The sequence below is a fragment of the Echinops telfairi genome, unplaced genomic scaffold (genome assembly GCF_000313985.2).
Source record: "Echinops telfairi isolate 266 unplaced genomic scaffold, ASM31398v2 ScPeMD7_31;HRSCAF=116, whole genome shotgun sequence".
Classification (NCBI taxonomy): Eukaryota; Metazoa; Chordata; class Mammalia; order Afrosoricida; family Tenrecidae; genus Echinops; species Echinops telfairi.
In genome coordinates, this window is record NW_022103928.1 from 33,809,791 (window position 1) to 33,823,814 (window position 14,024).

Sequence of the window (14,024 nt, forward strand, 5' to 3'; positions counted from 1 at the left end):
ACACAAACAGAGAGCATTTCATTCTATTATGTGTAGGGTCCCTGTAAGTCAGAATGAGCTTGACAGCCCCATACAACATTGTTTTCTGTGTGTCTCATCCGGCAGAGTTCACAGGATAGTTGCCAATTTGTTGTTGGAAAAGGCAGTGTTGGAAAGTGCAAGGAATAAGTCATTGTCATTAGGTGCGCAATTCTGATACCATGCTCTTCTTTATATAATCCAAATTATTTGTTCAATGCACATATTGAATAAGTATAGTGAAAGGATAAAACTCAGATAAACATCTTTCCTGATTTTAAACCATGAAGCAACCCCTTGTTCAGTTTGTATGACTGCTTCTTTTTCCACGTACAGACTGAGCAAAGTGAGACTTGCTGGGATTCTCATTTTTTCAAGATTTCTTAAAGTTTGTTATGAATGCTCTTCATAATCAATGAAACACCAATCAACCTCCTTCTGGTATTCTCAGTTTAGTCAAGACCCCTCTGACATCAACAACGATGTCCCTCATTCCATGGCCTCTTCTGAATCCATCTTGACTTTTTGGCAGCTCCCTGTTAATGTTCTACTTCAACCATTGTAGACCTCTCTTCAGCAACCCTTTACCTACATGTGATAGTAATGATCTTATTCAATCACTTTGCATTTTGTTGGGTCACCTTTCTTTGAAATGGACACAAATATGGCTAGCTTCCATTCCGTTAACCAGGTAACTGTCCACCACATTTCTTGGCACCGTTGAGTGAGTGCTCCCAGTGAACCATCTGCTTGCTGATACATTTCCGCTTGTACTCCAGCAATTCCTGGACCCTTGTTTTTCGCTAGTATCTTCAGGGCAGCTTGCACTCCTTCCTTCAGACCTAGTGGGTTCGACCATATTCTACCTCTTGAAATGGTTGAATGCGGACCAGTTATTTTGGTTCTATTTTGACTTGGTGTATTCTTCAAAGGTCTCTTGATGCTTCTGATAGCATTCAATATTTTGCCTCTTGAATCCTTCTAGATTCCAACTCCAAGATTGAGTTTTCTCTTCAATCCTTTCCGCTGAGAGATGCTAAGGATTTTCTTCCTTTTTGGCTCTCGGACTCCAGGTCATGGCCCCCGAAGGGATCGTCTTCTGACACGGAATCAAAATATGTTTTGCTGCTCTTGGTGCGGTTTTCACAGGCCAATTTGTTAACGAAGTAGACCTCCAGATCGTTCTGCCGAAGTCTGAAAGCTCTGCTGAAACCTGGCCGCCACGGGTGACCCTACCGGTATTTGAAAATACTGGTGGCTTAGCTTGCAGCATCGTAGTAACAAACAAACCACCACTGGAGTTCTCCAAACACAGTGATTGGAAAAGTAATAACAACCTTCCAAGTGGTTCAGGGACTGGGAAAGGGAGGTGTCTTAGCTGCAGACAGAGTTTGAGGAGATTGACAGTGGGTCAGATCTGAAAGATTTGGAAACAGGTTTGGAGTCCTAGCTCGGAGTCAGATGTGTGCTAGGGGCATGGAAAGGGTGTAGTAACCATGAACCGTGACACCAGCCTGGTTGTGTCTGTGCTGTCTTCCTGCCCTGAGATTTCTAAGATGTGGTGACAGACCCAGGGTGCCACATTACTGCTCTCACAGCTGCCAGCTGCTTCCCAGGATTCCTAAGGGAGTGGGAGGGGCACTGGAGGTGGGAATCTCCTGATAAGCGATTTCACTGTATTGCTTTATTCCGTTTGAACCCGTCTCTGTAGTCTCAGGTCCTTGTCACTGTTGGAAAGGATTAAACAGCACAATGCGCCTGAAGTCCCTTGGTCCTTAAGTGCCTTGCCAAGCTAAGTGAGTTGAGGAACCCTTCATCTGTGGAAATGCTAAAAATCAAGCTGAAACGTGATTTGTTCTGCTTCAGCATTTCCGCAAATGACTCCATTAGGGAGTGGATGTGGCTCAGGGCTAATTAGTTCTTAATGGGTGCAAAGTATCCTGGGAAGCTGGCCTGAAGGGTACCTGGGGGGACCGAGATGGGCCAGGCACTCACCGGGGGCCTCTGGGTGCAATTTGCTCCCTCTGGAGATGACAGGGTATGTTCTGTCATTTTTATTGGCAGCATTATTTTTTGTTTAAAATGGAGCTGGTCCAATCTAAACCCACAGAGGAACCTAAATGTGTGACATTTCTTGAAGAGAAATGTTGTTTTTCCTCAAAGCCCAGGCTGGTGGGTCCCAGTCCTGTCTCTGCTACCTTTGGGCTATGTGGCTTTGGCTAAGTTGCTTCAGCTTTTCACATCTCTGTTTCTTAAATAGTTTAAAAAGAAAAAAAGGATAATATTTGCATCTTCTGTATAAGGCTGACGTGTAATAGTACATATGAAAGGCTTAGCACAGTGCCTGCCAAATGGCAAGTTTTTGTTATTCTTATTTTCTACCTTCGTCTGTCAGTTTGTCTACTGTTGTGGCTTACATGTTCACGTGTCTCTGATTGCTACGCCACCAGTATTTCAAATGCCATGAGCACCACCCATGATGGGCAGGTTCCAGCAGGTCTTCCAGAGTAAAACAGACTAGGAACAAAGGCCTGGTAATCTAATTCTGAAAAGCACCCCATGAAAGCTTTGTGGATTGCAACCCTTATGGCTGGATGCAGTGAGAGGAAGGAGGGACTCACACCTGGTGGTGATGATGGAGCCCACATAGGAGGATGGGCAACCTGGGCTTCACTCCTTCGTACACACGGCCCCGATGAGAGTCGGTGGCAACTATCTAGTACTATTTGGGGATTTTACGTCTGTCATGGAAGCGAGTAGCCTTTAAACTTACAAAATGAAGCAGATCTCTTTTCTCTATTGTCTTTCAGTGACTTGGAGATGTCTTGCTTTGTGGGACTGACGGAGTCCCCATCAGTCTGACTCAAAGTAATTAAAGGACTTGCCACTCTTGTCCCTGCTGGACATTTGAAAATGTCATTTTAAAAATTGGGACAAAGGGGCCACTAAAGATGTGATTTAGAATCTCTCTTGCTACACATAAGGCAGGAACCAGATGCCCAATACTGTGCGGTTTCTTTTTGAAGGCAAAGACAAGAGCTCTACCCTTGAAACACATATGACCTGGGGAAGCATGATCAACACGCCTGATGCAACTGCAAACACTCTAGACAGTGAAAAGACAAGAGAGGGACTGTGTGGAGCAGGAGCAACCAGACCAGACCACAGAACTACTCCAATCAGGGGAGAATAATTCCCACGGTTATTTAAATTCAGGATGCTGATGCCAGCAAAAGTACTGGTTGATTTTCTGCTCATTTGCTGATGTGCCAAAAAGCTCGCTAGAGAAAGAAAACCAAAATTCATTCTTTTACCTGAAAACCAGAAGTTTGAGGAAGGAAAGGTCATAATACACTTCTCTCAAGTTTCATCTCAAATGCAAGCGTCTTAGGATGCTTCTCTGGATCTCTCTAACTGTCTGTGAGACCCTTGGGCCCCTAAACACCCTAATCCCAATCTGCCTTCTAGGCAACCACAGGAGACTGATGTCCAGGGTGCCTAGCGACGTGCATCCTTCTAGTCTCTGGATCGCAGTTTCCAGGTCGTGAAAGGACAACCCTATAGGATTCCCCGCTAAAATGCTGTGCCTTCAGGACACTTAGTGCACAACGAACTGTTCTGCTTGATGCTGGCCTGGCAGACGCACAGCCTGCGCTTGTCAAAACCCAAATAGACAACCCAAAGGGTGAACGGTAATGTAGACTATGGGCTGTACTTAATAATGTGTCCCTATCATTCCCTGGTTGTGGCAAACGTAACCTCGCACGCCAATGGCAGAAGAACCTGCCAAGCAGAGGGAAGGGGAGCATACAGGAACTCTGTCCTTAACTGCCCACCTTCTCTTGCCCTCTCCAACAGCTCGCAGAATAGCGTGTGTTGAAAACAGCAGGTGGCCCCGTGGCAGCCCGAGAAGCAGCCGCTGGGTGGGTTAGAGCACCAGACCTTGGGAGCCCGGAGAACACACCAGGCCTACACAGCCCCCCCAAACCACCGGCCCTCTACCCACACAGACAGGAAAAGCCTAAGCAGTTATGGAAGGAGAATAATTCGTGTGCATTACACCCATCTAGAGAAAGCCTGATTTGGATGGCACTTATTATTTATGGGGCTTTCCGTGTCTATTGACAGCAGGGTTTACACACTAATGAGCACTTGCAGCCACGTCCGGAGTAGCCTGTGGGAGGGCCGCTGACCCCAGGGGCTGCGCCAGGTTGCCCTGTGTTCACACTGGTGATTGGGGACAGGGCTGAAGAGGGGTCTTTCCTATTTGGGTTGCAGATGGCTTAGTGTCCGCGAGGCAGGCCTGTTTTCTTAGAGGCATGTGGCCATTTGTTCATGAGCAGGTTTTATTGCCTACAGATGGGGGTTCCTCAAAGCACCCTCTTGATTTAAGGAGCCCTGGCGGGTGAAGCTGCTATCCCCAGGGTTGTTGTGAAGGAGACTGTCTGCTCAAATAAAGAGTCTCAGAAACTCTACGGAGCAGTTATGCTTTGTCCCATAGGATCCCTGTGAGTTGGAGTCCACTCTACAGCAGTTTGGGGGCTGTCCCCGCCCCCAGGGAGGGATCTTATTTACCTGACCACCATTTTGTTAGTTTGTTTTATCAGTGGTGATGCCCACACAGTAGCAAAGCAGACCTGGTTAAAAAGGAGACATCTACCTCATCACACTAAGGAACCGTCTGCGCTGGCTTATGGATGAAGCTGATGTCTTGTTTCAGCTACATACGTATTTGGCCAATGGCTGCAGTTACAAACGGGATGGAGGATAATAATAATAATGTAATAAAGATATTCAAAAGAATAAATACTGCTTTTGAGTACTTACTAAGTATTAAAGCCCACTTAAACCACATTAACAAATTTATTACTCATAAAAACATTGTCAGATAGCAACTAAGAGAATTTGCTTAGAAAGCAGGAAATGGAGCTGAGCCATTTGGATGAATTTATGCAGGTTGGTAATTTGCAGAACTGGGATTCATATCAGGCTTCTCTGACTGCAAAGTGGAAGACACTACAGTCCACCCCCTTTCCTAATAAAAAGGGAATACCCACCCACTGCCTTCAGGCCGGTTCTGAGACTGGTCTCTGAAACCGTAGATCTTTAGGGAAGCAGACCGCCTCATCTTCCTACCAACCTTGTAGTTAACAGCCCAATGCTTCACCTGAAGCGACACCAAAGCTCCTTCAAAGTGGTCCCCTGTATGATTGAAATGCACAGTCTCAGCCATGGAATCAGGGGAACCTGGAAGAGAATGACGAAATCACAGCCTCCAGTCTAGATATTGCTTTGATAGAGTGCTGGACTCATTGGAAGGTAACCGAGCAAATGGTGCCTGGAAGCATGGTGTGTGTCCCCGTGGAGGGTGTGTGTCTGTGAGTGTGTGAGTAGAGGAGGGAGTGTGGTGGAGTGAGAGTATAGACATATGTGAGTGTATCAATGTGTATGAGAGTATGGGTCTAGGCGAGTATGTGTGTACATGAGTGTGTGAGTATATGAATGTGTATGAGAGTGTGTAAGAGTGTGGGCACATGGGAGTGTGGTGTGTGTAAGTGTGCGAGTGTGTGAGAGTAGGGGCATATATGAGTGTGTGGATGTGAGAGAGTATGTATATACCTGTATGTGTGAGTATGTGAGGTATGTGAATGTTGGTGAATGTGCACTGTGTGTGAAGGTATGCATTTGGGAGTGTGTGTGTGAGTGAATGAAGGTGTGTGAGAATATGCACGTATGTGAGTATGTATGTGTAAGTGAATATGTGTGAGAGAATATGGGCATGGGTGTGTGTGTGAGTGAGTGTGTGAATGTGTGTAAGAGTATGGACGTGTGAGTATGAGTGCATGAGTGTGTGAACGTATGTGAGAGTATGGGTATATGGCAGTGTGTGGGTGGGGAGAGAGCGAGACCAGAGTACCCAAGGGTGAGAGAGAGGAGTTTGCAGTCAGGCTGGGGGAGATGTGGGAAGTATTTAGATATTGGTGCTGCAATATGCAGAAGAAAGTGTCACAAATTGTCCAAGATAGACAGGTCCCTCTCCCTTTTCAGGGTTCTATCAAATGTGTCCTCCCTGAAAGACACCTCAGAGCTCACTGTCAGAAAAGGGGAGGCAGAGAGAGAGAGAGTGGAAATTGTTTCCCTGGGAAAGGTGGTCTGCTCTAGCACCGATCAAACAATTTGCCACAATCCATTTAAAATAAGATTCCGTTCTTTCCTGGGGCTTTGGGACAGAAGCAAGATCAATACTAAGGCAGTGTGTGTGTTGTGATGTGGAGAACTGAGTAAAGATATGCAGTCATCAGCCTCGCAGGGAACTGTGGGCACCCTCCCCGTGCCACTGGGAGACGGACAGGAGACGGCGAGGGGCAGGAGCCCGCTGTCCCTGCTCTGCTTCTGCTCAGCAAGTCAGAGGGCTCGTCTCTGTGTCTTTCAGGAATTCGCCGACTCAGTGTACCAGCTGGTCACACAGAAGTTCCAGGAGTTGACAGGCCACTTAACTTCCGTGCACACACGCCACAAAGCCCTGGCAGGAATCGTCATGACCAAAGGTAATCTGCCTCTCACCTTTCCTGTGGGAATTTCAATCTGTCAGAGAGAGAGAGAGAGAGATTTAGTGCTTGCTCTAAATCATGAGAACCCAGGGATTATCTCTGCCATACAAAAAAATAATAATCATGTTTTAAAGAATACGGAGAGATCAGTGACTATTTCCATGATGAAAGTTGAAATAAGGACCTAACTGGTTTCCTTCTTTCTAGATGTTTTACCACACTGAATTCTCGGGGTGAACGTACAATTTTGACTTTTCATAAATTGGAACCTTTTTTAGGCTAGGGCCCAAATAAGTCATGTCAGATTGATAGGTGAGACCAAATTTCCTCCCTCTTCTCTGTCACTGCTAGTACTCACTAACACCTGGAGCTTTTAATTCTGTCAGCTTCTAAAGCAAGAGTGCGTTCAGCCTCCCAACTGCTGTGCCTAAGGAAGTCCATGACTGGCGTGGAAATGACCTTCCCCAAGGGACGTTTATGGTCAGGTGTGTAAATCCCACAGGCCAAATGGCATTTCTTGGCCTGTTTCGGGAAGAAGGAAAGGAACGGCAACAAGCCCTCTTGTCTTATGTGTTTTGTGGTACATTTCCAATGCCAAACATTTAAGTTAATCTGATACAGAATTCAAGATCTGGAGTGATGGTTCCACTTTTCTAGGAAACTTAGATTGAGAAATTACTCATCGACTTCTCTTAGGGAAAAAAAAAAAGGTGTTCCACAAAAGCTTCGGAAAATAGTAGTTACAAAATCACCAGCATCTGTGCTGTTTTATGTGCAGGCAATTTTATTTATATGAACTAAATTTATTATGTGAAAATGAGACTTCACAAGGTAAAGCTTCACCAATTAGTGATTTATGAACAGTGAGGAATAAATTGCTGAAATTTACTTCCCTATTTAAAGGGAAGATTTAATAAACATATTGAGTTTCAAAAAAAAAAGATTGGGGAGAAAAGTACAATATTACCAATAGAAATCTTTTCAAATATTCATTTACTTAAATTTGATGCAACATTTAATTATAATTCTAGTCCAATCACTCAAAACAGATGTTGAAGAAACTTTAAGAAGTAGTGTATCTTATTCTAGCTGCTGTGTAGAGCACAAAGTTAAGCAAATAAATTTATTTTCAAAAACAGCACGATTCAATTTGCCCTCCTCCAGTTGTAGGTGGGATGTCAGTTCATTCACTCAATGAACTCACAAAGTTGTTTGCTTGTTTTTTTCATGTATCAACCTCAGACTATTTTGCAATCACTAGGAGAAGTATGGAATCGATTTTTAAAATTTAATAACGAGCCTTTAACATTTCGGTCATCTAAAAACAACAAACCCACTGCCATTTTGAATGACAGGAACCCGATAGGACAAAGTAGAGCTGTGTGTTAGTGTTTCCAAGACTAAATCTTACAGGCGTGACATCCCTTCGAGGAACTAGTGGGTTCAAACATTGTTTAATTTACATTTACCCGCCCAACACAAGACCCACTTCACCACCAGGGCCCCATTAGAAGCCATAGTGCAAATAAAAGTGGTCCCATTGCCATTCCAGAGAAACACTTTCTGGAGCCCTAATGGGGCCTCCTCCTCTCTCGGCTCTGCCCCACTGCCATGTTGACCTTGTGTCGTGCTCCTTGGTAGATCTGCTCTCTCCGGAAGCTATGGCTGTCTCTCACTGTATCCTCCTCGTGGAATCGAATATGCCTGTGAGTAGCATCCTTTTAAAATGTATGTGGGAGATCGCTTTGTGCCAAGTTAGATATCTGAACACTTCTTCCTTTGGTTCTCAAGTTTCTTCAGGAGTTTGTCTAGGCAGACAATTCTCACCTTTTTTTTCCTGTATTTTTTTTAATTGTATGACTATCTTGCAGCTAAAGTTTCTAATAAGAAATATTACAACAGACTGACAGTTCTTTGCTGTGACCAACCTGCTGCATCCTGTCCTAGGAGGTCTTCCGCCATTGCCTTTGTTCATCGTCGCTCTCTCTCTTTCATCCTGTTACCAATGTTTGTTTCAGTTCCCACAGTTGTGAACTGTAGATATAGTATCACAGTTGTGAAAGTAGATATAGTATCACAGACTTTTAGCATGGATTTCCTGTATGATTATGAAAGGTGATCCATGGAAAGACTTCCTGATATTTCTGTTACAAAGGACAAACACTCTTTTAGGGGAGATAGTCGAGAGTTTGCCATTGGCAAGGGACCACCCCAAAAATCAAATTCAGAAAGGCTTGCTTCTGTGAGAAATGTTCCAGTAGAACCCCAGACTTCCAGTTCACAAGTGTTCTTTCCAAGGATTCGCGAGTTTGCCATTTGAACCCGGATTTAATTTTTTAATAATTCAATGAATCTCCCTATTTCAGATCTATAGCTCAATCCTGCTAAAAGGAGCCGATACATATGGGCTAGGACAGTAACTGAAAGTATTAGGAAACTGAAAGAGAGGACGGGCTATTAGGGAGAGGAGGAATATTAGAGTCAGAATGACATTTCCCCTTTGAACTATTTCAGATATGATTTCCTATCCACCTTCTTAAAAGCAGAGAAGAATAGAGGAGACCAAAATGAGCACATCAAGCTGTTGCTTACAGATGAGGAAAGCACTCTCACTTAAAAAATGTGGCCCCATGAATTATTGATGAGCTCTCTCTTCACACTCTCATTATTCCTGGTTTCAGCGCTAGCGAGGAGACCTTCTTGTCAGTCAAGCTCAGTGAAAGGGAAGAAAAAATAAGACTGCTTATCAATCAAATCAAGTGTTTCATGTTTGTTCCTTTGATATAGAAGAGTGAGTTGCTAATGGGATGAAGTATCTGCTCAGCCCAATCCAAATGAAAGGCAAATAGATTTTTCAATCTATTAATTGCAAATATTCCTTGTCATTCTTTTATCCTGGGGGGGCAAAAGAATATAAAGGCATTGAATATCTTCATGAAAAATTATCATATTTATATCCAGTGGAAGTCTTTACAATGTTAACATTTGAGGACTTAACTAATAATCCTTTTATAAACTACTCTGGTCACATTACATTTGTTAATGTATAGCTTATATTGTGTAAAGTTTTACACATTTCAAAAAAGTTGTATCCATTAGGAATGGATATGACTGCATGTGATAAAATATCTGAATAACATTGATTTAAACATAAACCTGGAATCCCTGGATGGTACAAGTAATGAATGCACTTGGTTGTTAACAGAAAAAAGGCTTGACAAGAAACTTCTTAAAAATTAGCCACGGAACACATAATGAACACAGTTCTACTCTGCCATACATGAAATCACCATGGAACTGAATGACTTGGCATCACATGACTTTTATTATGGTTTATCATGGCTTCACATACGAGGGGGTACCAAAAAACCCAGAAAAGCTCTGCTGGACAAAGCTTTCATGGGATGCATTTTTCCCACTAGGCGAGCATCGAGAAACTCACTCTGAGTTAGTGCACCCAGTGGTGTCGCCTGGGAAGGTTCAAAATGGTCACAGTGAACTTTTTCATAAAAGCCATTTCACTCAAAGCTCGTTTTTTGTGAAGGCCAATTTAAGAGAACAGCATGCAGCTGTGAACTTGTGTTTCCTGTTAGGAAAAATGCCACAGAAACTGTTGTGATGTTGAACGCAGCTTACAGGGACAGCGTTATGGGGGGAAAGTCAAGTGTAGAGTGGTTTTCTCATTTCAAAAAAGGTGAAATATTGACTGATGGCAAACCTCTTTCTGGATATCCATCAACTTCCCCAATGGACAAAAATGTCGACTCTCGGTGCATTTGTAGTTCATTCCACCAGGTCAGACTGTTAATCAAGCTTTCTATTTAGAGGTTCTGAAAAGATTGCATAACAGTGTGTGACAAAAAAAAAGAAAAGGACTGATTGTGCCAGACGGGACTGGTTTTGCCACCACAACACTGCACCTGCTCATGCAGCCATCTCAGTGCACTAGTTTGGGGCAAAAACAGCATGCCTCGCTGGCCTCGTGCATCGTGCTCACCTGGCCTTGCTCCGTGTGACTTCTTTCTGTTTTTGTGAATGAAGAGGGGCATGAAAGGACAGCAATTTGACAACATAGAAGAGGTGACGAGAGAAACGAGGGAGGTGCCGTCAGCCATCCAAACAGATGAGTTTGAAAAATGTTCCCAAGAATGGAATCGCAGATTTGACAAATGCGTTAAACGGAATGGAGAGTACTTTCAAGTTGAGAAGGTTGTTTTGTAGACAAAAAAAGTTTTAATTCATAGCTTGGAAAAAAATTTCATTTGTGGGCCTCACCCCCTCATATGCCTATGTTGTTCGTGTTCACATGGCCAGCAGGTGGCTGCTGCCTCGGTTCGAGCACTTGATTTCAGGGACAGCAATTCTCCTTGCTGTTCTCTCTCCTCATCAGAGGGCAGCCACAGATCCCCATCCCATGGCCACATTCAGGCAGGAAGGAGGGGCTGGCAGCGTCCAGAGAACTGGAAAAGCGAGCGCTTCCCTTTTTAATCTCTGTGTAGAAGTGAAGAAGGAGGGGTTGCAAGTGGCTGTTCAATCAAGTAACTGACCACGAAGGCTCCAACGTCGGGGTGGGGTTGGTCTTCAGCTGTCCACCGCCCACTGTCCATGCTGGTCAACGACCCTGCTCTGCCTTCAGTCTCGTGGCAGCTTCCCCACAGGGCTCCTTCTCCGTGCTCCCTTCCCCCTCCCTCCACCCACCACCCCAGCACTTTCAGACCCTCTCCGTGCCTCCCCCTGCCTGCCTCCAACTCTGGTCACCCTGTTGTCACCTGCACCCTCCAGGGATGGACCAAGTCATGGTGGATGAAAAGGAAAAGGCCTTCCCTGGCCATCAGTTGGCCACCAACCCTTGTGTGGCCCTGTCACTGCTGGGGTCATCACCATCCCAGAGATGTAGTAAAACGCATGTAAAATTGTTCTTTGTTGTGGTGAGGTGTTGTCAGGTCGGTTCTGACCCATAGCGACCCTGTTTGAACAGATTGAACGCTTCCCGATGTGGGGCATCCTCACAATGGTTCCTGTGCCTGAGCCCATTGTTGCCCCCCACTGGGTTCATCCATCTCCTTGAGGGCCTGCCCCTTGTTCACTGGTCCGCTGCTTCACCAAGCATGATGTCCTTCTCCAGGGACCGATCTCTCCTGACAACGTGTCCAAAGTACGCGTGATGGAGTCTCGCCATCCTTGCCTCTAAGGAGCACTCTGGCTGTCCTTCTTCTAAGACAGATTTGTTTGTCCTTTGTTCACTAGGGATCAGTCACTAAGCACAAGTCAGCTCATGTTTACCTTCTTTATTGGGTGTTCCATGCCGATCAGGGAATATAAATTTGAAAAAAATTTTTGATTCTGTAGGAAGGGGATGGGGAGCTGGAATAAAAACAGATACCAGCCACACCAGAAGCAGAATCTTAGATGGGGGGGGGGGGTGATGTGAAATTGTTCACCATATATTTTTAAATAGGCCCAAGTAAGCCATGCTTACCTTCCTTCTTGGTTAATCCAATCCAACATCGTTCAGTCTCATTTTCACCCATTCATGAGTTGACTATTCTCCCACATTGTACTAGTCTGCTCACTGGGCTTTGAGACATGAATCCATAATCAGCCTACTTTAATGGCAGTGGAAGCATCTTTCTAGATTATTCTCAATGCCTTTCTCTCAGCTTCAAGTTAAAAAGGGATAAGCAGCATGCATTATTAACATGCAAATCCAAAAACACAGTTACTGCCTCACAAGTGAGACTCGGTAAATATTAGCTGTGTTGAAGATAAATTAAGCTATACTATGGTGTCCTGAGCAAAGGGCCACTTCCTTTCCTACCAGGAGTCTCTTGGTAAAGCTACTTATGAGTCAGTATCTACAAAACAAGCTCAATTCATTTGGGAAGGGGAAAGAATATGTAGTTGTAAAAAATCATCAAATCCTTTCCTTTTAGCATCAACCAAATTCAATGACCCCACCATATTTTAGCCCATCAAGACCATGCAAGTAGCTGGACCCACTTTCCTTCCCTACCAGGGTTGCTGCTAAAGTGGATGATGCTGGTAACAAATTGACAGGCTCGGCAATCCAAAAGCAGGCAAAGCAGGCCTTTGGGGAGCAGTTCTTTGTGGAGAAAATAATGAGTCTGTGCTTACTGTCCGTGTTCAAGTGACTCAGTGCTGAAACCGAAAAGTCCAGGGTCTCACAGTTTTCAGGGACCACCTACAAACACTTTTTTCAGTAGTTTTGGAAATACGTTTTCGTTTAAGAGCAAGTCCCTAGGTGGTGCAAATATTCAACACACACTCAGTTGTTAATGGAAAGTTTGTAGGTTTGAGCCCATCCAAGGGTGCCTCAGAAGAAAGGCCTGGTGGTCCTACTTCTGGAAAAGCAGCCATCGAAATCCTTGTGGAGGTCAGTTCTACATGACACACAGGGGGTCATCCCAATAGCACTGGTTGGAGATTACTGTCAGCATCTGTGTTCACAACAATGTCTAAGGATCCCTAGTGGCACAGCAGGTTAAGCTTTGGACTGCTAACCTCAAGGACGGCAGTTCAAAGCCACCAGTCATTCTGCAGGAGAAAGATCGCACAGTCTGCATCATACAGAAAGTCTTGGAAACCCTATAGAACAGCTCTACTCGGTCCTACCAGGCCCCTGTGTCCCGACAGCAGTGTGTGAGAAAATCTTATCAGCAGAAAAGTTTAGGGGAAGATAGCCAAGAGCCAGTTTTACAATTGTGTACAGAGTGATGTGCTCGGTGCCTCTCAAGGCAGACCTGTGAGCACAGGCCTCCATAGTTTCTGAGTGGTCTTGGTGGGAAGACAAAGGGCACACTGGCTTGCCCTCCACACAGACACACGCGCTGGCAGGCACTGCAGTGGGTTTTTCACGAGGCCAGATCTAGAGTAGCGATCAGTTCAGAATGCAATGCTGAGCCTTTCCTGCAACCGTTTTCCCATCGAGGAGATGCATCTACCAGACGCCAACCGTAGCTCAGTCCCATTTTATCATAAGTGCATGTGCACGTAAAGTCCGATGCTCTCGCACATGCTGTTCCTACCACCCAAGATGCGAATCGTACTCCATCATCTGGTGAATTGCTACCCCTCGTCCCAGGCCCAGTTCAGGGTCACTGCCTCCCTTCCTCTCTAAGACATTCCTTAACTTCTACCATTAATCTTATTTGCTCCACCTTCTACTCTCCCATGTTCCCCTAGATCTGTGATAGCCTGAACAAAATGAATGATTTCTCTTCAACTGACCAGTTGAACTATGAGCACGTACATAAAAATGAAAGGAAGGGACTATGAGTTCACAGTATTTGCATCCCCATTCCCTGGAATTGTGCCTTGAATAAATTAGGTGTTCGGTAGATGCTTAATAAATTAAGGATGGCATGAATAAAAATAGATTTTTTAACGTGCCATTAAGATAATAAGTCAAGAGCTATCAGTGAATACCCATCAGTT

General features: G+C 44.7%; 1 protein-coding gene across 1 annotated transcript in view; it reads left to right on the forward strand.

Annotated features, from left to right (window-relative positions):
- Positions 1-14,024, forward strand: part of ADARB2 (adenosine deaminase RNA specific B2 (inactive)) — a 708,390-nt gene that overhangs the window by 586,228 nt on the left and 108,138 nt on the right. The window contains exon 3 of the mRNA XM_045290006.1: positions 6,452-6,566. Coding sequence (XP_045145941.1) covers positions 6,452-6,566 — 115 coding nt within the window. The remainder of the gene's footprint in view (positions 1-6,451; positions 6,567-14,024) is intronic.